The sequence below is a fragment of the Lepisma saccharinum genome, chromosome 2 (genome assembly GCF_977018435.1).
Source record: "Lepisma saccharinum chromosome 2, izLepSacc3.1, whole genome shotgun sequence".
In the NCBI taxonomy this organism is placed as follows: domain Eukaryota; kingdom Metazoa; phylum Arthropoda; class Insecta; order Zygentoma; family Lepismatidae; genus Lepisma; species Lepisma saccharinum.
Genome location: NC_139230.1, coordinates 129,236,231 through 129,262,988, shown reverse-complemented (window position 1 = coordinate 129,262,988; position 26,758 = coordinate 129,236,231). Strand labels below are relative to the sequence as shown.

General features: G+C 39.2%; 1 protein-coding gene and 1 long non-coding RNA gene across 2 annotated transcripts; one reads left to right on the top strand and one right to left on the bottom strand.

Moving 5' to 3' along the window:
* Positions 1–570: 570 nt before the first annotated feature.
* LOC145984495 (uncharacterized) lies at positions 571–25,846 on the top strand. Its single transcript, XR_014441330.1, has 3 exons — positions 571–608; positions 24,051–24,216; positions 25,779–25,846. It is a non-coding gene; the product is annotated as an uncharacterized LOC145984495 (long non-coding RNA).
* Positions 17,022–18,098, bottom strand: LOC145983639 (uncharacterized). The gene has a single exon (XM_083116703.1). The coding sequence runs from the start codon at positions 18,096–18,098 to the stop codon at positions 17,022–17,024; it is 1,077 nt and encodes a 358-aa protein (XP_082972829.1).
* Positions 25,847–26,758: the final 912 nt, after the last annotated feature.

The following is a 26,758-nucleotide window of genomic DNA, read 5'->3' as shown; positions in this document are numbered from 1 at the left end:
TATTAGTTTAATTTTTGTATTATAGCTAATTGTCAGGAAGAAACTTAAATTGTCACATAACACAATTTCGAATAAACTGCAGAGGGGTTTCCTCTGAGAATAATGGAAACAAAGCAAATTCATCGTATAACGTTTAATAGTATTTAATTTTTATTTGATTACCATAAATTGGGTGACAGGCATGGCAATTCCGCTACGCTCTTTTAGTATCTTGCTCAGGTTGGTTAAACTGAAAATTTCTACAGGTTATTACATCTAAACGATTAGAAGTAAGGTTTTACTTAAAATGACTGGGCTATTAATAGCAAAACCATGCGAAACTGTGTAACCGCCAGATCCGTCCGATTTCAAAAAGTTGTGGGAAGGTGTTTTGAGGAAAGAAGGAAGTCGTAATGACCGCTCTAGGTATTGTTAGAGTTGTGCGTAATGGTTGGGCACGTGTTTCTGTTACATGATGACGCGTACTAAGATTCCTTCCACTCTCTGGCACCCGTACATTTTGTTTCGTCCGGTCCAAGCCTTTATTCGCAAAATTTCCGCGCAGCAAGAAGAGAAGAGTTGAGTAGCCTCCAGACTTTTCCTCAAAGAAAGAATACTTGACTTGAAAGGTAAGGGATTATTTTATCTACTGTTTTAATGTTATATGTTTCATGCCCACAGTGGTCCAAGTGAATGCAAAACCTTATTGTGACACAATAAGTGTCGCCCTCAGTTGGCTAGTAACCCTTGAAGTGTGGCTATGATGTGATCCTTGTTAGTTTGTTGCAGAAAGGACTTTTCCACGTAGTTAGTTATGTGTCTTTATAAACATTTATTGGATGCCAATTGCGGTTTGTCATCTGGTTTAATCAAGTATTAAATTGTTAATGTGCCGGAACTCAAGTTAGTGCTAAAAGACACAGATTTATTCTCTTTCGATACTTCTCGTTGAGTTACAAAACGACTGAAACAAGTTTAAGTTAAGATTAAACCATCTTATGTTAGAATAATGTTTCTTGTTTCAGGATCCAAAATTAGTTTTTGCCCGTTCTTGCCCATTTTCATAAAAAGTCGTAAAATGCAAATGGATCTTAATTCTTCTTAAGTTGGGTTGGGATGGACATCTGGCCAGTTTCCATATATACAGAGGGCCAAGGCAGAGGGATTTCAAGACACAGACATTTCTCTTTGCATCCCTCGTGCAGCTTAAGATACACTATAAATGCAAGAAACTAGGAAATGTTGCTATTTGACAAAATCTTTGACCTTAAAAGACAAGATTTTGTTGGCTGATCAGGCTTAAATTAAAAAAAGAAAACCACGGCTCTGGCAGAAAAGGGTTATGCGCTTACTTAGCCCAGATCTACACAATAGTGGCATCTGTGTGTGTGTGTGTGTGGCACGACTCCCAAAAATATATATAATAGACTTTAGCAGAAACGAAAATCTGGACACATTCCGGATTAGTCTCTACAGGTTACGTTACACTTCGTGGAACTGCATGGAAATCAAAGCAAAGCATGAGTTTAAAGATAAATAAACAGTTGATGAAGAAAATGAAATAGAAGATACAAGCCGAGATTAAGATGGAATAAGGCACCATTATAGATGCACCAAGGCAAATGGGAAGTGAGACGTCCAACGACAAAAATACAAAAGAAAATATATTTTTTCCCAGTACTCCAAGAAAGTGGTGGATATAACGGGAATAGACGAAATGCACGAAATGATCCTATAGGCACTATCTTATTATGGACTGGGCCTAGCTGTGGCGAAATTTGAGATGGGGACCAAGCAGAAAATTGAGCTGCACTTCTCGCTCTATCAACATGCCAGCTTCCATTCATAAGTCCATGGTCCAGCGATTGTTTCGGCTGCTCAAGATGCTGAAAACAAGTATATAAAGTAGTATTATCCATAACACCATACTCGGACCAATTCTCGGACCATTTATTTAATGGCATGTGCTTTTTTTTCTCTATGCCTACAGTCTTCAGATTACCCTCATTCAGCCATCTTAGTCGTGGTCTTCGTACAGCTCGACTTCCTCTTGGTTTGAAGTGCGTTTTTGCTCCTATAAGTATCCTGTGATCTTTCATTCTGATGACCTGTCCTAGCCATTCCTCCTCTAACTTATATCTCTGTTACAATATCGGGTTACTTGTACAAATTATGCAACAAGAAATTATTACATATTCTCCACATGCCATGGTCACATTTTGGTCCACATATTTAACGCATATTCTTTCTTTCACAAGTCATCAGGGTGGATTCGATTTCTTCATTCGTTGTCCATGATTCACATCCATAGAGTATGATGGGTCTGATAATTGTCTCGTATACTTTACTTTCAGTGCTTTTACATAAATGACCTTATCTTTGCACAAAATTTTCAAAACTTTCAAAAGTAAGGTTCTCAAGGAATAATGGTTGATAAGCCAAAACGTGGGAAAATAACAGACATTACAAAGGAATCATCCCTTACCCCTTACGAAAACTATATTTAGACTTGTTCCAGAAAATAAATTTCTGGTGCATTTTATAACGTATATTGCAATTATCTATGTTATTAAATTACTATTATTCCTCATATTATATTATATAATATATATATATATATATATATATATATATACACACATATAAGCCTACCCCGTGGCAAAGTTGTTATCACATCGCGCTACGACACCAGGGGCCCCGGGTTCGAATCCCGACCAACGCATGGAGGTTTGTGAGTTTCTATCCATGAATTTCATCACATCATCAGTCATCCCCATCTTCGCAATTAGCCAAAAGTGGCACAAAAAGCAAAGTAAAATAAATCAAATCAATCAATCAATACATATACAGGGTGTCATTTTAATTACGTCCACGGACCACAGAAACTTACAGAGGACATCAAAACAAACAACTTCTCTCGGTAACATTTTTCTCTTTGGTGTGTCATTTCGTTGCTACAGTCGTTCAGAATCGGCAAGGAACAAGTTTTGGGGTCAACTTGCAGTATCTTGGAGCTGAGCTCGTTAAAGATAATGTAAAAGCAAAGAAAAGCAAGACATGACAACCCGTCTTAAGGCTTGTGATGAAAGCTGAAGTTCAACATGCATAAAACTGACAATCTTCCAATGCAGATATAAAACGTCATCGATTTGAAAAATTCAGCCTCCCTATGAATCTTAGGTTTGCTTCCAAGTAATGTTGATTTCAGGTTCCAAAATAAACCCAAAAGCTGGAGTGACCCGAACAAATTCTAAAACGTCAAAGCACTCGAACAGTCACAGAAGGATGCCAACGATACTGTTGAATGTTCAGTCTCTCTCATGTTCAACTTTAATGAGTAAATAACAAGGAAATAAAGTAAAATGCAGAACCTATTTCAGATCGGTGGGGATCATGGAAGTCACGTTTTATACGCTTGAAAGGGTATTTTAAATACTTATCAACTTCCTTAATAAGATTATCTTTAGATTTTAAAGAAGTTTTGAAATAACCACCTACTGAATATTTAAATCTATCTAATTTATTCTTGTAACAAATTGCAATTTGGTCATACATAATTGTATTTTTGTGATGAAAATTCAATTCATAGTGCAAATAGTAAAATTTCCTTATTAATTATTGAATGCTAAAAAGGTGCCATATATGTTACACAGACACCCTTATGGAAAAACTTCATGTCGTTTGACCAACTTATAAATTTTATCCGATTGGGATGATTTATTGCAGCAAAATATGTTCATGGGAAAGGAACAAAATTAGTAGCTATGCGAAATTAAATCCGAAGAAAACTGGACCACCCTAATATAGAATATATAGCTACAGTGTTTGAAAGTAACTCAGTTACAAGTAACAGTTACTTTTTTGAGGAATTGTAACTGTAACTAGTTGCTTTTAAAATCAACTAGCTGTAACTGTAACAGAGTTCTTTTTTAAAAAGAAGTAACGTTTCAACAGTTACTTTTACAGTTACTTTACGACATAAATTGCTAACTTGAATATTTTTAACGTGGAAGAAGAGCTAAATGTTTTATTCGTGTCGAATCACCTAAGGCAAAATTTCATGACTGACTGAAAGCATAGACGTCAACTATCTGCTTGGTTCCCCTGTTCTTCAAAGAGCAGCGGTGGAGCTCATATAATCCTTCCGAGGGTTAAATGTATTATCTTGACAAACATTTCCAGATTTCAACGTCCCTCATACTGAAAATGGAATCTACTTCAGCAAGTCGCGTAGGGGGTAACAAACAAGTCCACTCTGTTGATAGCTTCAGACAACTAGTATTCTTTTGGATCTGTGATAGCAATAGAGAATGTAAGTTCTGTGTTGCTGATTTTCTGTAGAGATAAATGGCTGGTTACCTCCCGTTTCGCCCAGGGCAGGATTAAGATTTTTGGGCCTGATTCTTACCGAACAATAATAAAGTGGCAACAATCGCCAAGATATTGCAAAAAATGCAGTTAAATTACTAAGTAAACGGTTTAACGTACAATTGATAGCATTAACTTGAAATCTTCAGTGAACAATAAACACAACGACGTTATAGTTACGTCACAGCTCAAAGAATAATAGTAACTATATAATATAACGCTGTGTCTACGCTCCCGAAATTGGGGCTCCAAATTTCATTCTAAGATTTATTTTCAAGTTAATATAGGGGATTTCCACCGGAAGGAAGTGTCTTCGCGTGGACGCCATAGTTGTAGCACAACAATTTTCGGTTCGTAGGCTCATAACATGCCACTAAAGGGAGTTGAGGTTGTCTCATGTATGCAAGAAACGAATGGGTTTTTAGCAGAAAAATATAAACAAGGTGAGGGCTAAATAATCTTTCACATATCTCTCTTCATCCATTTCCTCGAGATCTAGGACACCAAAATTATTGAATTCAAGCTACCAGACGTGAAAATTGGAAGCCCCTTAGCAGTAGTAGACTCCGCAGTAATAAAAAAGGAATGAGCAGGATCCCAAAAAGACCGGACCTAAAAGACAATCTGTCTCGATCCAGACTTCGGAAAAGCCTAAATAACAAAGTTAAAAAGTTTTTTTTTTTTGTACAAGTGTCCAAAATTTATTGAAATTAGCAGGGTTTTTTTTCAGAAATGAAAAATAAATCATCACCCGAGGGTGAAATTGTGTGTATATTTAACATTTTTCGGTGTCGGGTAATTTTGAATATTTTCCAACCCTATAATCTCCCAATTTAGTCGGGAAATAACATTATTTTTTCCGATTTGAATTTTAAGAATGCCCCGTTCTGATTTCGTCCCGACCACAAATTTTTGCTCCGGCACCCCCTATATTAACCACTTCATTAAAGGTAGAAGTGATATCATTCAAATCTCTATTTTAGTGATTAGAGCAAAAATGTTACTTTTCATTTCAAAATATGCTCGGTCATAGTCAGTTAGGATAAACGTTACGTTCTTGAAGAACACATGAAGTGTATTAAATTTTTGTGTAAACAGAAGAAATAAATTTTTGTGTACCCAGAAAACTAAAAGGGTTACTTATGATTATTAATTTTTGTCTTTTTTCATGTGGAAATCTTTGCAACATTAATAGAGAAGGTTTCCTATGTTTGAACACTGGTGAGGCAATGGTGTGTCATTGTTCTTGTTCCATTATTAATTTTTCCACTTAATTATTCATCTTCATCGTCACGATTTACACCAATAGTAGAAAATTGACTTAAAAGAACAATGAGCGTTTTGTATTTATGCATTCAAAAGGGAAAGAAACCAGCAATTTTGCATTAACGTATCCCCCTGACTCGCCCTGAATGAAGAAAGAAAAAAATATCTTTCCGCTTTTTATATGTCCGTTCACCTTGCACTTTTTCACTTAAAACATAAATGTATGCATTGAAAGATATATTTATTAATATGCTTTAAACGCTTGATCTGTGTAGGAAAAATTACTTTGATATGTAGGCTACAAAGATCACCAAATGCAAAGACGCTCACTGTTAAAAATAAAGATATCCATAAATATACCTGGTCTTATCCAGATGGTAAAACTCATAATCAGATAGATCATATTCTAATTGATAAAAGAAGGCATGCCAGTATAATTGACGTTCGTTTACATAGAACGACTGTGCCTGTGACCATTATTTAGTAATTGCTAAATTAAGATAAAGAGACTCGGTGATAAATCATAAGCAACAAAATCTAAAAGCTCTAAAATTTAATACAGGAAAATTTGCTGATGATAGAATTAAGAAAGACTACCAAATTAAACTGTCAAATAGATTCAATATTTTGCAGGATTTAAATTATGATGAAAATATAAATGAAACAGACGTAAATAAGAATTCGGAGCACATATGTAATGCAATAGAATCAGCAGCTAAAGAAAGTATGGGATACCATAAACCAAGGAAGAGTAAGCCATGGTTTGATAATGAATGTCATAACCTAATAGAAATAAGAAATGAGGCTAGATTTAGGTGGTTAAGTAACTCTCATGATACAAATCTAAGCAATTATAATAGAAAAAGTGAGAAGTTAACCGCACGTTTAGAAGTAAAGAAAAGAGATTACTTGAAAAGTAAAATTAACGAAATTGAAACAAACAGCAAAAATAAGAATATCAGAGATTTATATAAAGGTTCAAGTGAATTTAGAATGGTGTGGAAACCTAAAATAAACTTGATAACAAACAAGGAAAGAAGAGTTTACAGGATTCTTGTTGAGAAACCTGGTGGTGAGAGGCCTGTAGGTAGACCAAGAAGAAAATGGAGGGATAATGTTGACATGGACCTAAAGGAAATCCGTAGGAATGGAAAAGAGTATGTAGATCTTGCTCAAAATAGGCACAGACGGAAGGCCTATGTTGCTGCAGCCATGAACCTTCGGGTTTAAGAAGGCTAGAAAGTTAGTTAGTTAGTTAGAGGAAAGGACACAAAGGACACTAAGGAAAATTTTCGGCGAAATGGGAATTCCCGTTTTGCCGTATCCCCTTTCGCTGAATATTCTGAGGCGAGGAAATTTTCCCTCTGTTGGGAAATTTCAGGAACTGAAGGGGGAAAATATTTCAAACAAGTCAATATACATCATTCATTGACGATAGAAGTGAATGTTTCTGACTATACAATAGGAAATTACTTTTAAATACGCTTCAATTATTTTAAAACACTTAAAAATCTATAAAATTGAAATCGATGTGTACTTACGAGGGGAACAATGAAGAAAGTTGTTCTGGAACTTTCTAGCAGGTGCCTTTCTCTTGTCAAATGTACTTTCACCTAAAGGCTAAACATATTTACTTCCATATAGAATGTGGTTGGACGTTTTATCTCACGCTCTTTTTCCTTCATTTTTCTTCCTTCTCCTCTTCTCTTTCTCTCTTGTCCTTTCCACTCTTTCTAACACCTTTCTCCCATTCTTTGTTTAACTTCAGTCTCCCATTCCAGTTCATTGTGTCTTCTTCACCTTTCTTCTCTATTTCCTTGGCCTCCTTCCATTTTCTCATTAGCATTCTCTTCTCCCTTCCTATCTGCTTAGCCTCATTACACACTCCTGTTTCTCTCGTGTGGGTAAATATCACATTTCTCTCTCTCTCTTACGTCGTACATCATCCCTATGTTGTTTTAACCTATCTTTCAGCCTATTTTTCGTTTCTCCTATGTACACACTCTGACATTCTTTACATTTCACTTCGTAGATAATCCCTTCCTCTTCCTCATCTCTGTTCTCCTTTTTCTTGTTTGCATTCTTCGCTATTCCTAAGATGCTTCTCCCTCCCTTCCTGTAAGTTTCAATGCCCGCTTTCCTAAGCACTTTGCATATCTTTTCTGTGGTCTTCCCCATACTCCTTATTCCAAACCTTCTCTCTTTTTCTTTCTCTTCCAATTCTCCCCTGCCCTTTTTCTTCCTTCTTCTGTTTATGTCCAGTCTATCCTCCTTTTCATAGCCATTCTTTTCCAGCTGTTTCCATAGGCTATTTATTTTGCCTTCTTTTTCACACCTGTAAATAAAATTTTAACCGGCGTTGCCCGGGTATATATTCATCCCAATCTTCTATTAGACAGGAAAATAAAGACTTCTAACTATAGTGTAAAATGTAACTAATTTTAATTATACTTATTTAAAAGTATAAGTACAGTATACAAATTATAATGTAAAATCTTTTACAAATTCACTATAATATTAATTTAACTCAAAACTTGATTATAAACAACATTTTTAGTTTCACCTCCAGGAGCAAGAAAAAATAAATTGAACGGCATTGGGAGTGTCACTATTCATCTTAGTGACCCAGAAAGCTATGGATTCCACACTAACATCGGTCGTGTTCGATTGTATTTACTTGTCACCCCTTCCCACCCCCAACCTAAGAGGTGCTAGTGGTGTCTTACCCCCACAGTATTTCTTTCCATACTGAAAGTCATATGTGTACCAGGTTTGGTTGAAATTGCTCCAGGCATTCGAGAGTTAGGTCATTTTTTACTTTTCACCCCCTCTCACCCCCCATACCGATAGGTGATAAACTTGGAGTTGAACGGCATTGGGAGTGTCACTATTCATCTCAGCGACCCCGAAAACTATGGATTCCACACTAATATCGGTCGATTTCGATTATTTTTACATGTCACCCCTCCCCACCCCCAACCCTAATGGTGCCAGGGGTATCTTACCCCACACAGTATTTATTTCCATATTGTAAGTCATATGTGTACCAAGTTTGGTTGAAATTGCTCCAGACGTTCGAGAGTTATGCCAGAACAAACATACATACATATATACACACACATGCATCCAACTTTTATACCGGGTGAGTTTTTTAGCTTGACAAAACGAAATATCTCGAAAAGGACGCATCTGATCAAAAAAAAGTTCTGAATAAAATTTGTTCGTTACGAAGGGGCTCATCCAATGATGTCAAACTCCACCCCCCCCCCTCCAACCTCCTAGGGGTGGGGCGAGAGGCAACTGTAAAATCTCAAATGGGAACCCCCATTTTTTATTGCAGATTTGGATTCTCCAGAAAAAAATACGTAGGTTTTGTCTAAAACTGCTTTTTTTTTGGGGGGGGATGTGTGATAGTTGGCGCTGTAATCGCAAAAAGTAAGATTTGGCGCAATTCTCGAGAAATACACAGTCCTCTTCGTCAGGCTTCGTGGCAGATTATGCCGTGTCTGTTTGACCAGGAAACAAGGTGTAATGGTTTGTAAGATAAAACATGCGGTCCTGAAACCAGGGTTTCGGAGCGGAGCGGATCAACGCTCCGACTGTTGCCAACGCTCCGGAGCGAGGAGCGAGATTCTAAGAACTTGCCCACTCCGCTCCGGAGCGGAGCGATGTCTTAGCCCGCTCCGCTCCGGAGCGGAGCAGCGGGAATCGGAAAATTTCTCGCTCCGCTCCGGAGCGAGGAGCGAAATTTTAGAAAATGGTTCACTCCGCTCCGGAGCGGAGCGCTACCTTGTGACGCTCCGCTCCGGAGCGAGGAGCGATATTCTAAGAACTTGCCCACTCCGCTCCGGAGCGACTCCGGAGCGCTCCGAGGTTGGATAATACGAGTGTATACAGAAAACTAACGATCAAAGGTTCCGAGTACATTAGTAATTTTGTTTGTGAAATTTGTACGGCATTTGAAAATCGCCCGTTATTGTTGTTATAAAACTGATTATTACTAAAGCTAACGCCACGGAAACAGTCCAGAAAAGATTACATCACTCACCTACAGTGTTGCCAATAAGCAAGGAATAATCCTTACACAATACACCAGGGAAGGCACAATCAACTGCATACGTACTGTCCGTGACTATACAACGCGCAATGTGTCAACTGTGAAGCGTAGAAGAAGTGTGGCAAACCTGGAGGGCCAGGGGTGTGGAGGAGGCAAGGGGAAGCTTCGATCTTCACTGGACTGTTTTCGTGAAGAGAGCGATATTATTATTATTATTATTACATTTTCATTATCACTTTTACTACTCTACTACTACTTCTGGGGACAATATATTTCAATAGCAGGTGTGCCACCTGTGGTTTTATAAGTTGAGAGAATGGAACCACTCTCCCATTTCCTGCCACCAGGGATCGCGACTGAAACTCATTTCGGTTCAACTTCTGGTTCGGGCTAAGCACTTCGGCATATCGGACCGACGTTACAGTCCACGCCGCGGGAGAAGTGAGTTATTCCGGAATATTGGTTCGAGTAACACTGGCGAAATTACTGCAGAGAATCCATTCGACCTTCTAAAAGGCCAGAGGAAAGGCGAAGCAACTTGTACGGAGGAAGATAAAGGCAGACAGGTGTATGTGCAAAACACTCGCTGGTGCATGATTGTCATATCTAACTTTCTTTTACGCTGGTTATGTATGATACTTTGAATGTAGCGAAAGGGAAAAGTATAAAGTAATTGGAAATTCAGGTTGCTAATTTTAACTTTTCGATTTTTGAATGTATGAAGTTGAAAATCGGAATCATGCTTATTAATGTTACCGTCGGCCAATAAGGAAACGTTTTAATTTGAAATACAGAGTTTTCATATCTCAATTTTTAAAAATTCTGACACTAGAAAGTTGAAAACCGGCTTAACCAAAAATGTAAGTTGCCACATTTGGTTTACTTTTATGAATGTATAAAGTCGAAAATCGGAATGCTGTTTGTATACAGCCGAACAGGGGAATTTAAATAGTATGAAATACAGGGTTGTCATATCGATTATTTTTCCCAATTTTAAAGGCAGGAAGTTGAAATAGGTATTTAATGGTTACATACGTATACTACTGCAAAAATTACAAAATGTCTGGTTGCCATATCTAACATTTCAAGTTTGTAAGCAGTAACCTGGAAATAGGCATGGTGGTTATAAGAAAATGGCAAAAAATTTGGAAAGACGACGAATGGAATGTTGCTATATTTAACTTTCTGAGTCTAGAAAGCCAGAAAACGTATACGTATAAAATTAATATTTTTTGTATTGAGTACGTTGTAGACAGCAAACTGAAAGCAAGTTTTCAGTAATGAACAACGTGTAGTCAGCAGATAAGTCGAAACAAGATGTATAAACCTTAATAACCGTGATAAACACAAAATGTAATATTATCTACTTGGATAGGGTCATGTCCTGAATTTTATGGTTTCATTTTGAAAAACAGTGCTGCGAGCAATACGTGCCTTCCTCACTGATGGCATTTGATTTGATTTTTGTAACTTACCTTTGAATTTTAGCTAATCGCGACGATGATAATGAGAGAATTGATAAATGTGTACTGAAAAAAAAGTAGCGCGCTGTACCCCGATAACATAGTGATAACAACGTCTCCTTGTAATGAAGGGGCACTGGGATCGATACCCGGTGGAGGTACATAGTGGCTCGAATCCCACTTTAGGTAGGATTTAAACTGTAGGTCTATTCTCGATAGCGTATTGTTGAGTCTTAAATCCACCAAAAGTCATAACAAAAGGCATTGTTTCAACGTATGTTGAATGTATAATTGCAATGTATATTGTGATAAATTAATCCTTAAGCAAATATACATTTGTAATTCTGTTTAACAATAAGAGATGTCACTTTCCTTTAAATCTATTCACAAAATCATAAAAATACAACTGGGAAATTCATTTCCAAATGAACAACCTCTTATGCATATCTTTTACGTATGTGTGTGTGTGTGTGTGTGTTTTTTCTGAAATCTGGCAAAGTTCTAATAATGTATTCACTTCATAAATGTCTATTACATAACAGAAAGCATCATTGGGTATTCAATATCAGACGAATAATGAATTCCATGGGAATATTTCAGCGAGTTCGTGGATTTGAGTTTAGCTCTCAACGACAAATGGTGTTGGTTTGACCCGCGTTAATGTCATTGGTGTTTCCTTTGTGTTTGTTTCTCTATCACAGTATAATTCTTTTCCATAGTTTCGGGGTCCTATTTTTTTACCGACTTATCTAGAATTTGTTTAAAATTACGGATCATGAGAAATGTACGATTAAAGGCAAGGTAAAGTCCGGAAAAAACAAATTGAAACTTATACTTGGTTGAAAGGACAATTGGTTATTGTTGATTACAATTATAGAAATAACTTTATCGAAATACTTGGTTTTCTTTTACATACATATTTGTAATTCCTTTTGTGCACCATTCCATTCCTACTTGATTATGTAGACTATAAATAAAAACTCGGCATGGTTTCCTTCAATTCATTATTACAGTATAGATCTTCCATGATTCTCTTGGCTTATGATGCATAGAATTAACAATTACGGATTTTTTTCGTTCTTTTTTGTTCTTTTATATTGATTTAACAAATCTAGTCACCTTATTATTCTATTAAACGATACTGGTTGGAATGATTTCTCCATTCGCATGGACGTCCGGAAATGGAGGGGGCCACGCCACCCGGAAATTAAAGGTAATCAAGAAGTACATATTTCACGCATATAATTTCATTTCAGTCACAGTAATATATGTTAATTATTGCAAGGGCGTTGCAGGAACATGATAACTTCAAACTGTAGAATATTTTTAATGGGAGTAATACTATTTTGGGGAAATTCTGCCTCATTCTGCCCCCCTCCCTTGGACAAATATCTTGCTTGTCCCTTCCTGGAAAAAATCCTGAAGACGTCCATGTATCAGCGGCGTTAAAAATTTCATTAAATGTCCATACATCACCATTGACAAGCACACATAATATGCATGTAATGATACAAGAGAACACAGCTTTTAAAGGCTTCTTTTTATGACAGTGAAGAGAAGAATAACACGCGCAAGTAATACTTTTAAAATAGAACAATCTAGCCAGAATTGGTGTAGCATAATTCTAATACAACTGGCAACACTTGATCTGTCTGGCAAAGGCGATGTCTCTACCTTGTACGGATAAGTCGAACGCAACGTACAGCGCAGCGAACGAAGTTCTCAACCCCGAAAGCACACACAAACAAGCTATGTACCAGTTTCACCCTCCTCCCCTCTTGAAACGGGCACAAGACCAATGAGCTAGCCGATTGCACTGAGTCACCTGCAAGGAACACGGAATACGGCACAAAACGAAGCTGTCTGTTGTATGGGGGAGGTGGGTCGGAAAAATCCGTAAAGCAGAAAAAATTGATTGCTCGAAATTATTCGTAACCAATTCAACACATAACATTCAAACTCTTATATCTAAGAGTCACAATACAAAATTTGAAGTACCCCACGGATCCCTGACGTCATAGGGTGCTGTGCTGTAGAGCGACCACAAACAAAAAAGCTTCGGTCAAAAGTCCCCGCGCACCTCCTCCTTCACCCGTTCGACTAGGGCCATAAGGAAGCATGATTCACTCTGTCCCTCCCCTCCAAGCGGGGGCGATCATACAGACAAACAACTAGAGTACGTGGAAACAGGACTGCAGGCTCTTTTCCATGTGGTCCCACTATAACCACTCCGTCACGGAAGCCGGCTTTAACGCGCCCATTCCATTATTCATAGTTGCATTACAGCATTCGTGTAAAAAAAAACTCCTAAACGGATCGGAGCGTGCTGTCAAAAGCACCACGCTCCGGAGCGGAGTGCTGTTGCCTCACGCTCCGCTCCGGATCGGAGCGTGCGTCTAAAAAATCTGAACCACTCCGCTCCGGAGCGGAGTACTGCTGTATCACGCTCCGCTCCGGATCGGAGCGTACGTCTCAAAAAGCTGAACCACTTCGCTCCGGAGCGGAGTGCTGTTGTATCACGCTCCGCTCCGGATCGGAGCGTGCGACTCAAAAAGTCGAACCACTCCGCTCCGGAGCGGAGCGTGTCTCTCAAAAAGCTGAACCACTCCGCTCCGGATCGGAGTGCTGTCGTACCACGCTCCGCTCCGGAGCGAGGAGCGGAGTAGAAATGACGCTTCGAAGTCGCTCCGGAGCGCTCCTTTAGTGACATAATAATGCAGGAGTAGCGGAGAAATGAAGTGGGAGGGAGGAAGCAAGTGGGGGGAGTACCAGCCATTGGCAGCACATCAGCAGCGCATCAGCAGCACAACATTAGCTGTGAATACGACTAACTCGACGATCCATTCGAGATTGTTTATTTTCACATGGTCAAAGGTTTTTACGGAGCTTTGAGATCTTCAACGTTTTACAGTTTTATAAGTTGTTAACAAAGTTTTGAACAGATTGCCGAGCATGTTTCAAGCCCGCATGTTTTCTCCTAAAGACCATTTGGCCTTGTTTTCTAGTCAAACAGACACGGCATAATCTGCCACGAAGCCTGAAGAAAAGGACAGAAGAAGTGTTCTTCTTCCTTGACTCCATTAGTGGTTATAATGCAGGCTATAACTGTGCAAGACAAAATTGAAATGGTGTACATTTATGGAGAAAGTGGCAGCAATATCAATGATGCTGTGATTCTTTATGCTCAACGTTTTCCAGACCTTGTGCGATCGCACGCGTCGTTTTGCAGAGTTGTTCAACAGTTCTCTACCGAGGGAACTGTACAACCAAAATAAAGGAATCGCCGAAGAACAATTGCTGGAGAAAATAATGAAATTGCGGTATTAGCTGCAGTGGTTCATACCCCCCACATTAGTACTCGACAAATAAGTCGTGAATCTTGAGTTTCGCAGACTATTGTGTGCCAAATACTGAAGCGTAGAAAATATCATCCGTTTCATGTTTCGTTGCATCAAGAACATCATTGCGATGATTTTCAGAACCGAGTGACATTCTGTCAATGAGCGCTTCAGCAAATACAAGGAGACCACAATTTCTTTACTCGAGTTTTGTTCTCTGACGAGTCGACTTTTAGAAACCACGGTACGATTAATCGACACAACATGCATTATTGGAGTGTCGAAATCCCGCATTGGTTACGCCAAGTTGAACATCAGCGCCCTTGGAATGTAAATGTTTGGTGTGGAATAATTGGCGATAAACTTATTGGTCCATATTTTATCGATGGGAACCTAAATGGTGAGATATATCGAAACTTCTTGGAGAACGAACTTCCAGTATTGCTTGCAGACCTTCCCTTAGACGTGCGACAAACAATGTGACGTTTGTCCAGCACATTAGTCCGTTGCAGCACGGGAAGTATTAGATCGCGTGTACAACCGTCGGTGGATCGGAAGAGGTGGTCCAGTGTCTTGGCCTGCAATATCGCCAGATCTTACTTCGCCTGACTTCTGTTTGTGGGGCTACGTGAAGAGTGAAGTTTATAATGAACTTCCAACAACGCGTGAGAACATGATTTAGCAAATCGCCAATGCATGTCGAAAGATTACACCGGGCACGCTTCTCAGTTGTGTCCAATCATTCCAAGTGCGGATAAATCAGTGTATCGAAGTGGGTGGTGACATTTTCGAGCACTTATTGTAAAATGATTATTAAAAACAAGCACCCCGATGGTGAGAGGCGAAGGGACTCACCTAAAACAAGCACTCAGATGGTGAGAGGCGAGGGGACTCACCTAAAACAAACACCCCGATGTTTAGAGGCGATGGGACTTACCTAAAACAAGCACCACGATGGTGAGAGGCGAGGGGACTCACCTTAAAAACACCCCGATGGGAACAAAATACTGCTACGTCCACGTCGTTGTTCCTGGGCTATGCTAAATGCAGTTTCTTATAAAAATTCAACATGCCTCACGTCATTTTGCGATTCAAAGTGCATTTTTACCATTTGCGCAATATTTCATTTTTGCGATGACAGCGCCATCTATCACAAATCCACAAACAAGTTTAAGACAAAACCTACGTATTTTTGTCTGGAGAATCCGAATCTCCAATAGAACATTGGGGTTCCCATTTGAGATTTTAAAGTTGCCCCTCGCCCCACTCCCAGGAGGTGGGGTAGGGGTGGAGTTTGGCATCATTGGATGTGCCCCTTCCTGACGAACAAATTTCATTTAGAACTTTTTTTGATCAGATGCGTCCTTTTCGAGATATTTCTTTTTGTCAAGCTAAAAAACTCACCCGGAATATATATTGAAAGAGAGAGAGAGAGAGGGAGAGGGAGATTTTATATAATAGATAATAAATTTACAGATTTTATATAATTTTACAAATGAACTAACAAATATGGCCCCAAAGGTAAGCAAAAGACAAACAAATGTAGCTATCATCCTCTACATTAGTTATACAGGGTGATTTCGAACTCCCATTACAAACTTAGGGGGGTGAATCTAGAAGGAAAAACAAGCCGAAAGTTCCATGTGGCAAAATTACGAAAACGGCACCGTGGGGCTGCCAGAGCCGTGAGAAAATCGGTTCACACCTCTTTCAAAGAGCAATAACGTCTGAACCACGAAAGATACGAAGATCGACTCTGGCGGAAGTGGAGGAAGTCGTATCCAAACAATATCAGGGCGTTGAAATTGCGGCGCTTTTCGTAATGCGCAAGGGGAATCCCCAAAGGAAATGGGGAATCCCCACTGCATGTGAGCGGAAACTCGCGCAAAATGGAGAAAGACGACGAGGGAACATCCTGTCACAGGACGGTCGAAAAGTGACACATGGAGGGAGTCCCCAGAGGAGCGCATGAAGTGCGACAAATAGAACATGCTTGGACAGTGACTGTCGCGCATCCCAGATGGTACGCAAACAAAACGGAGTGATGGATGTACACGTGCATGCTACGTGGAACGCAACGTGCAATTACAATTGCGATATGAACCACTACGTGCCCCCTCCCACCGGGAATTCGTTGAACCCGGGACCTCGGGAGTACAAGGTCAGCCGGAAGTCGGCTCTCTGAGGAGCAGCACCAAATATTCACGTGCCCCACGAATGCAGGGACACCTCCCTAAAAGGCACAGCCACAAAAAAAAAAAAAAGGAAAGAAATTGGCACGTACGTATGAAGGGTTTCACATTGGAATGTACAGTATCACTTTGGCGGAAGGAAAACAGAGAGTAGCACAAACAGATAAAAATCAGTAACACAGATATTGACCCTTTGTCCTGAAAAATAGGCAACTTGTGCTAAATCTTGAATCATTGCTGCTTGATGTTTCTGTTCATTACCGATGGTATGAAGGAACGACGATGAACTCGGAATGCAGCACGTAAGCACTGCGAAGGACAGTATGAAAACATCCTTTGGCGTGTGCAGAACGTAAACTCACAACAGGGGCTCAATATGACGACCACCAACATCGATGCACACATTGTACTTTCGAAGAATGTTCTCATACAGACGATTGAAGACCAGTGGATTCTCTCGAATGAAGTCCGCTGCTGCCACAATCCTAACAACCAGGTCATGCTCAGACTCGATGGGGGTTTCATAAATGAGACTCTTCATGCGCCCCCATAGAAAAAAGTCCAGGGGCGTTAAGTCGGGAGATCGTGGGGGCCACGGCACGGGCCCGGCACGCCCTATCCATTGCCTGTCATATCTGTGGGTCAGATGGTCCCGTACGTCCCGTGCAAAGTGGGGTAGCGCCCCATCATGCTGGAACCACATGTTTTGCCTAATGGCCAATGGCACATTTTCTAACATCTCGGGCAATGTCTCTTGGAGAAAAATCAGATAAGTACGACCTGTGAGATTGGTGGGAAGTACGTATGGGCCAATTAAACGACCGGCCAGTATTCCTGCCCAGACGTTGATGCCCATTCGTTGCTGTAACCCACGAGCTCTCGTTGCGAATGGGTTCTCTTCATCCCACACATGGCTGTTGCGGGAATTAAAAACACCCTCTCTGGTGAATTTCGCCTCATCCGTGAAGAGCACCAACTGTGGAAACTGAGGCGTATTCACGCAACGACGCACAAACCATGTGCAGAAGCGAACACGTGGTTCAAAATCTGTGGGACCCATGGCGTGCACCTTCTGGGGGTGATATGGGTGCAGTTGTTGATCATGAAGGACATTCCACACTAGAGACTGAGATACACCAACATCCCGCGCTACGATTCGGGTACTCGTACCAGGGTCTTCGTGCACAGCATGAAGAATTGCCTCCTCCACCGCAGGCGTGCGCCTCGTCCTTGGGGCACCTGTGTCCACTCTACTCACAACAAATGTTCCAGATTCACGAAGACGACGGTTCAGTTTTTCGAATATGGTGTGTGATGGCGTCACACGTTCTGGGAAACGTTCCTGGTACATCGCACGGGCAGTCCTTCCATTGCATCTCGCTTCCCCGTAAATGAGCATCATGTCTGCATACTCCTCGAAATTGTATTGCACCATCGTGGGAGTTTTCACGTCCACACACACCCACAACATCGTAATGTTCCCAGAAGATACGTCGTGTGTACGTACTCAACCAATGTGTCACGTCCAGCGCTCTCTCCATACAGTCTTGCAATACCCAGAGGGTGCAAGGGTCAACTTCGACCAGGGATAGCGAGTGACTCCTAGTATGACGTCAGCGCACACCTTCATGCATCACAGAGGCTACGAACGGGAAGGAACGTCAGTAAGTACGGGTTGGTCGCTCCCGTTCCATGTCCTTCACGTGAGAACGTTAATGACTAACGTCGGACTCGCATGGGATACCTCTACACGCTCTGCAGTAATGTAGTACAGAACAATACGAACGTGTCCAAGCATTCGTGGGGCACGTGGATACGTATTTGGTGCTGCTCCTCAGAGAGCCGACTTCCGGCTGACCTTGTACTCCCGAGGTCCCGGGTTCAACGAATTCCCGGTGGGAGGGGGCACGTAGTGGTTCATATCGCAATTGTAATTGCACGTTGCGTTCCACGTAGCATGCACGTGTACATCCATCACTCCGTTTTGCGTACCATCTGGGATGCAACAAGCATGTTCAAGCATGTTCCATTTGTCGCACTTCATGCGCTCCTCTGGGGACTCCCTCCATGTGTCACTTTTCGACCGTCCTGTGACAGCATGTTCCCTCGTCGTCTTTCTCCATTTTGCGCGAGTTTCCGCTCACATGCAGTGGGGATTCCCCATTTCCTTTGGGGATTTTCCTTGCGCATTACGAAAAGCGCCGCAATTTCAACGCCCTGATATTGTTTGGATACGACTTCCTCCACTTCCGCCAGAGTCGATCTTCGTATCTTTCGTGTTCAGACGTTATTGCTCTTTGAAAGAGGTGTGAACCGACTTTCTCACGGCTCTGGCAGCCCCACGGTGCCGTTTTCGTAATTTTGCCACATGGCACTTTCGGCTTGTTTTTCCTTCTAGATTCACCCCCCTAAGTTTGTAATGGGAGTTCGAAATCACCCTGTATTATAATAGTGTGAGGGAGTAGATGTATTGGAGAGTTGCCGAAATTGGACCAGTTGGTACTATTTTGCTTCTGCATGAAAAACAAGACACAGAAAAAGAACGAAATTGTAGGTATGAGAAGCACAAACTATTAGCTTTTACTTCATATATGTATGAAGGAACCAATATAATAGGGTACATAAACGAAAGTATTGACATCGGTCCATTATAGGCAACTGGTTTCCTAACTTGGACCACAGGTTGTTTAGGTTGGACCGCTCACAAGAGACATGTACTTATGTATGCCTACGGTATCTAGACAACTGCAGCACTCACTGCACACACTATTGTGCTATTTACTCCACGTTTGCCGCTTGGTACATCACCTACCTGTGATTTTCCTTTCTTTGCTACAAACTTTTGTGAACGTTTCTGGACTGTGGTAAAACCTGAATCATCCACGTTGAATATTCGGTCAGCTGTAAAACCAAACAAACCATACCTTCTACTACACTCGTTCAAACCATAGACCAAATAATTGTATGCTGCTATAGCCATTTGCAATTCCATCTCTGTCCACAGCCCATACTTTCCCCGGTCCAATTTGGGAAACACGTGGTGGTCCAACTTAGGCAATTATACCCCGTTAATAAAAATATGACGGTACACGAACATACGCACCTAAACCATAGTTTTACCACATGTAGTTAGTGGTTAATGAATGGCACTTTTATAATATACTACAGGACATTTGATTACTTACCCCTAGTCTACACAAGAGGTTAAGATCCGAAGCACAATAATTGCGACACGAACAATGGAAATGCAATAACAGCACTCCTACTTCGTCGAACGTCTCTAATTGACTGACCATTCAGTCATTTGTACATGGCACTGAATCCAACCAGTAGTGACAAATCACTTTTTCAAATATTCGTCTATAAGCAAAACCAAAGGTGGTACAACTTAGGCAACGGTCCAATTTCTGCAACTCTCCCCTATATGTGCGTGTGTTAGAGACCCAGGATTTTCGAAAGGAGGCTATATTTATTTTTCCAACTTTTCCAGCATTTGAAGTTAATTTTTATTAATGCAGTACCAAAGCGGAAATATTATCTTAAGCAACCCCTATCCCCCTCCTTGGGAAAGCCATTGCATTATCCGCGCCCAAGAGAACATCTGATGATTTGTTGACCAAGGTAAGTGTTTTTTTTCTGTACCTCAAACATGTATTTAATTTCATTGTGTGGACATTATCTTTTGTGGGGAATGGAATGTCATCCGAGGGGGTCATTCTGCAGCTGAACCAATTGTAATGAGGATTAAAGGTACAATTTTTAGTTTATTCAAACCGCTGAAATGTACACACTCCCAGCATAAATCGAATAACATCAGTTTCGTGTTAATACGAATTCCGAGTTCGGAACACGGATTCGTTCCCGGTATCTAGAGTGGAGCCCTGAATCTGATTCAACCAAACCACAAAACCTTTCATTTGGTGCTTGATACCAAGATAATTCTCTGAGTAATACGATAAAATTTGTCCTGGAACTTGATATTTCACAAATTCTTTCGTGCCAGTTGTTACACTTTTAAATTTTCATGAACATTCTAGTTGAGTGCTCGACTCAGGATCTTGCCTCGTAAGTTTCTGACTTAAAATCCCAGCCAGGACAGAGTTTTGCTTTGTTCCTTTTACTACGCTTCATCTAATCATCATTCATCTCTAAGTCGTCATCATTCTGAGATGTAAAAAAATGATTTTAAAGAATTAGGTCTGTCCTCTCTGTATTGGAAAATATTTTCCAGTCTTACTAGAAATTGAATGAGAAACTGGAAAGTAAATTGAGTGAGATTCGATTTGCATAACCTACATAAACCACCACCTTTGTTAGATTTAGTGCTGAATTTTCCTAAGATTTATGTGCACTGCTTCTCAATTCAATAGTGTCTTCTTCATAATGAAGAATTTGAACAAAGCTAAACGCGATTCTGTATAGAATTTTCGTGTTGCTATAATCCTAAATGGAAAGCACAAAGCATAAAATCCTTGTTTTCCTGAAATCCTAGCCCATTTTCATATGTCACATTCACACCTTTGTAATTAAGAAGTTGAAGTTGAAGTTCAACGAGGCCGCTATGTTATGCATGTACAGACGGGATCAAATGAAATGTACTTCCCTTTTCCTACCAACTCAGAAGCGAGTTGGAAACTCTTCATTGCTCCTGTATAGATAAGAAAGTGGGGGAGGGCAATAGGAGACAAGGCCAGCACGCAAACTTGTTTCCAGCAAGCTTTCTGTTGGAGTCTTGGCAGTTTATGGAAGGATTTTGTGTTCCAACCCCCCCCCCCCCCCCGCCTCTCTCTCTGCGTGTGTTTGTGTGTGTATGCGTGTGTGTGTGCGCGCGCCAACACCTGTTTCATTTTAAGTTTGACGTATTTTATTGCATTGACTAATTGCTGTTGTGACTGGGTATGAACCAGGTTAGCAATGGAGACATAATGAAGGATCAAAAATACAAAAATTCATGGCATGAGTAGTTAGTAGTAGTAAAGGTAAGGCAAAGTTCCTCGTCCGTATAGAACCGTGCCATGAAGGCACATTTAGGGGATGTGGCAGTAGGGCGCCGCATATTCTCGAGTTCGGCCATTTTGGAGGTCAATGATCAGCATCACGCTCCAGCCGTTTTTACTCCCCAGGGATGTAGTTGAAACGAGAAAATAAAAATGTTTTACATTTCGCGTATGTGACAGTATTCTTTGGATATTGTCTTGGAAGTGTCTGTTAACATCCTAACCCGCAATTTTGTTTAAGGATAAAACTGGCTGAAGGCCGCGAGTGTTCCTGAGAAGTAATGAGCATATCACATAATGCGCAATAGTTTGGCTCGCGTTTTTCGAAAAAATAATAATAATAATAATAATAAAAACAAAATATACAAATCAATTCTACGAATGCTTACGTCATTGTGACCATGGAGTGCATTTTGCACACTAACGAGGATCTGGCGTCTAGACATAAGGTCAGTATAATGGTCTGTGGGGTTTGGACTGTGCCCTATACATCTACGTTTGTAGTTGTCCTTTCACAACTTTCATCTTAATACACCTTTCATTATCCAAAAGTGGAAGAAAAGCGAAATAAAATAAATAAATAAATAAATCGGTTATTGTGTCCCTGATTTTTTTCAATTTTTCATCATGACCGAAAATTAATGTTTCGCTGATGTAATGCATCACTATAATCATGTGAATTATTTTCCGTCATCATCGTGTGCTTAATCATTCCTTAAAGTATAGACTCTAACGCTGTTGTCCTTAGTGTAATTGATGTTATTGTGTGAAAGTTTTGATGTAGGCAAAAGAATGGTTAAGAATAAATCTCAATTGATTGTTCGAAATTTAAAATATAATAACTCCGACGTGACGAATATTAACTGTTCTTATTTCGATGTCAAAGAACGATTTCTCCTAATTAAAAGGATTCCGGCCTCCGTGGTAGAGTGGTTAGCACAGCTTGCTTAATCACCGGCCTTGGCATTGTGTTCATTCGGTGTTCATTGTGAATGTCCCTTCATTAATTTCATCATTTCATCGACCATCTTCATCGTCGCGTTTAGCCAAAAGTGACACAAGAAGCGAATTAAAATAAAGCAAATCAATCAATCAATAGAACATAGGGTCTCCAGTTTCATAGAGCAGTATGAAAAGCACTCTGTCATGGAGGCCCTCAAAATTGAAATAATAATAGCAACAGAAAACCTGATATTAGAGTATTTTAAGAGTGTAGGCATATTAACAATTCACGTCAACCAACAACACTTTCACCTGTATTGTGTGATATATGGTTCTGCCCTAAGACTTCATTGATTAATTTGCTTTTATTTTACTTAGCTTTTTGTGCTACTTTTGGCTTATTTGCGAAGATGGGGATGAGTGATGATATGATGAAATTGATGAATGGACACTCACAAACATTCCCACCTCGGCAGGTGGATGTGAGGTCGGCAGTCTGTAGGTAGGACCTGGCCCTCACGGAGAGAGAGAGAGAGGGGGGGGTGGCAGAGACAGGCAGGGAGGGGGGTTTGGTAGGAACACAAAATCCTTCCACAAACTGCCAAGACTCCAACAGAAAGCTTGCCGGAAACAAGTTTGCGTGATGGCCTAGTCTGCTACTGCCCTCCCCCACTTTCTTATCTATACAGGAGCAATGAAGAGTTTCCAACTCACTTCTGAGTTGGTAGGAAAAGGGAAGTACATTTCATTTGATTCCGTCTGTACCCTACTCGGTTTTCTCCCTTCCCTCTATCACGTATCGGCTTCTATTTTTTCACATTTCACCACCCATATATGTATATAATGGGTGTTTCCATACTTGTGGACCACCTTGTATACAACTTTAGAGATGGTCCTTTATATGACCAGGGGCGTCCGAATGTTTCCATGGGTCCAAGCAAAGTAAGGGAGGAAAATAAGGCATTTTCCCAAATCACTAATTCAGATTGGAAATACGTGTTTAAAAATGTAAATTTAGGTTTTCATGCTTTTTCAGGAGGAGCAACGTCCCATATCCCTCCCGAAAGTCCATGACTATGACTTAGCAGTCTGAATATGTCAGTCAAGGATATGTAGTTTCACCTTGTTTCCTTCCTCCTGGCCTTTGTTACTCAAAATGCACATAGTAATTTCAAATATTATTTCTCCCCCTCAACATTATGTTATCCAGTAGTGTCTATCTTTTTTTGTATCTGCTTATTATTAATTTGTAAGATCCGCTTCTTATTAAATGAGCCTCACTGTATGTCGGTCAATATCTTGTTTGTTTCCATACTGTGGGAAGACAAAGATACGCTAACCCGAACCGAGAGACCATTAAAGCATTAAAATTTAAGTTTTAAGAATTACTTGGATGGCTTGATTCCAAAAGGCCATATTTCACTATTTAATTTACTTTTTGTTTACAGGAAGTAATTTACGAAACTACTAATGCCGTTCATGAATGGATGGCCCCTTGAGGTCGGGGCTCTTTTACTTTGCTTGTGGATCATAACTTTAAATATAAAGCTCTCCTTGGACGTATGTCTTAGCGCATACAACAAGCTGTTGCAGAAATGCGGCTGTGGAGTCTTGGTAAGTTTCTCTCCTCATGTAAAAACAAAAAGTGTAATATCGTTACAATGAACTAATATACACGTAAACTTAACTTTGATAAATCATTTCACATTTTCTATAACTTGAGATGAACAAAGGCAGCAGCAAAAATACAGCAATTCGTTGATCATATTAGCATTCATTGTATTCAAATATGTTTCTTATAAATATGTAAGACACACATGAAGCAAAGGATAAAAAACTGACACGGCTTCTTTTCAGATGTACAGTACTTTGTACTTCTGTAAATACTTTGGCATATTAACGATTGAACTAAAGTAGTAAGACAACCCTTTTGTTGCGATTTTCCCAATATTTTTCTGAATAGAAACTATTTAATCCTTCGAGTACCAAGACTGGGTCAATATGACGCAGATGACATTTTTTTTCAGGAATTTCACTATTTTAAAGAGCCGTAGTGGCATATTATTATAGGCATTCCTCATTCAACATGCGTTTCTACTTTTGCACATCATTTCACTAAATAAATAAGTTCGTATGCAAAGCACACTCTATCAGCGAATCGCTTTGCAAGGACTGTCAAGTGTAATCAGAATAAAATATCTGATATCAGTTTCTTCTAAAAGATACATCTTATTTGTATGTTTATATTTATAACCTTGAATTATTATATTTCAAGTATTGTTTGAAAGAAAATTGCTATTAATAGAGTAAATTAAAAGTTGCATCTCTTGTGTCCACACTAAATGTGTATGTGCTTATTTACTTTCGTATAGACAAGACATATTAATGTATTATATGTATATAACATGTATTGTAATACATGATACAATCAGACAAATTCTCCTGTTTATTGTACATCCCAATTATAACTCACTGCATCCAACTAAATGTATTTTTATTAAATATAGTGCCTGAGTCAAAATGACCCAGTCTTGATACTTTACGTAACAATTTTACCTTGGTACTTGAAGGGTTAATTATATAATTTTATTAATTTTCTAAATGTAAATACTTGTCTTGCGAGAAATGAGATACATTTGTATTATTGTTCCTGTTATTATTATTAAAATTTCAATATTTGCCTTCCTAACACTACAACCAACAGTAAACCTGATTGTTTTATTTTCTATTTTCAATTCTAATAATTTCATGAATGTTTAGACTTAATTAGACATTAATTATTGTGTTGTTTTACAAACATTTTCCCCTAGTAGCTGGCAATAAATACACGTGTATAAAATAGTTTTGAAGAAGGGAGGGAGGGAGGATTGAAATTCCTGTAGTTAATTTGCAAGAATCAAAAATATGGAAATATCTAAGAAGTTCACTTGTTCGGTATTATGTAATAATATTATTCGTTCAGTGCCTTGGTTGTGAAAGTTCCACCTACGCATTTGTTAGTCTGATTTAGTTTATCTTGATTACTCTTAGAATATTACGTTGAAATTTAATGCTACGTACGATTATCACAATAAGTCTAATATTGCTTTGAGTGTATTTCATTTCTCGCCTTGATTTTATTCTCTTTTGGTTTGAGTTTTGATTAAATTGCTCATATTTTTATGGTTTATTTTCAGGAGTTCATTCCCCAAGAAGAAGAAAACAATAGCATCTAACTACACAAGATCTGAAAAGCGAGATTCTCACACAATAATGCTAATAATTGTTTCAGTAGAATGTGAAATGTGTTAATACACTAAAATCATTAAAAGTATTATACCAATTGATGCCCTACACTATTTCTATTTCTATGTGTATTTAATATGTTTCATTGGAGTTGGAACAATTGAAAATCAAATTTCTGGAGTAAGATAAGAATGAAATATACGTTCTGTAAACTTAACTGATCCAGGAGAGATAACTAAAAACGTTTAGTGAAACAGTATTTACAAACTCTCTGTGTAACTAGTAGACCATTATGTTTAATGCATTCTCTATAAATAGTATATCATTAACATACTAACATACATTTCCAAATTGAAATAATAACTACCACAATTTGCCTGTTACTTCATTCATTACTGTATTTTTTTGTAAAATGGAATACTTCATTGGTTGAAAATTCACAAGAAGCAGTTCATTAACAAGTAATGTCAGAACTTGAAATTTTATTTTCATTTATTGTTGAAATACGTGCTTGGATTTTATTTAGATTAATAATAGTGTGCAGTAACTTTATCCTTCAAATTGTATATTCATACTCAACGGACCTACTTGAGTATTATACTGGTTATAAATTCGACTACCTGTCGTAGCAAAAACTTTCAACGTAATGTAAACAGAGGTATGTTGATATTTATGAATCTACATATTTTGCGAAATTTTAGATAATTTCTTGACAATTAAAGAGGTGTCTAATTTAGAAGTTCCACCCAACTATTTAAATGGTAGCAGATAAACAAATGCCATGTTAAAATCGTAGAATCAAGGTATATACCATACATTTTCAGTTGGCAAATTTAAAATACCATTGTAGCACAAATGTACGATGTACGAGTATTGGGCGTAATAATTTTTGTATAATTCTTTAAAAAATGTAGTGGAGTCAAAAATATAA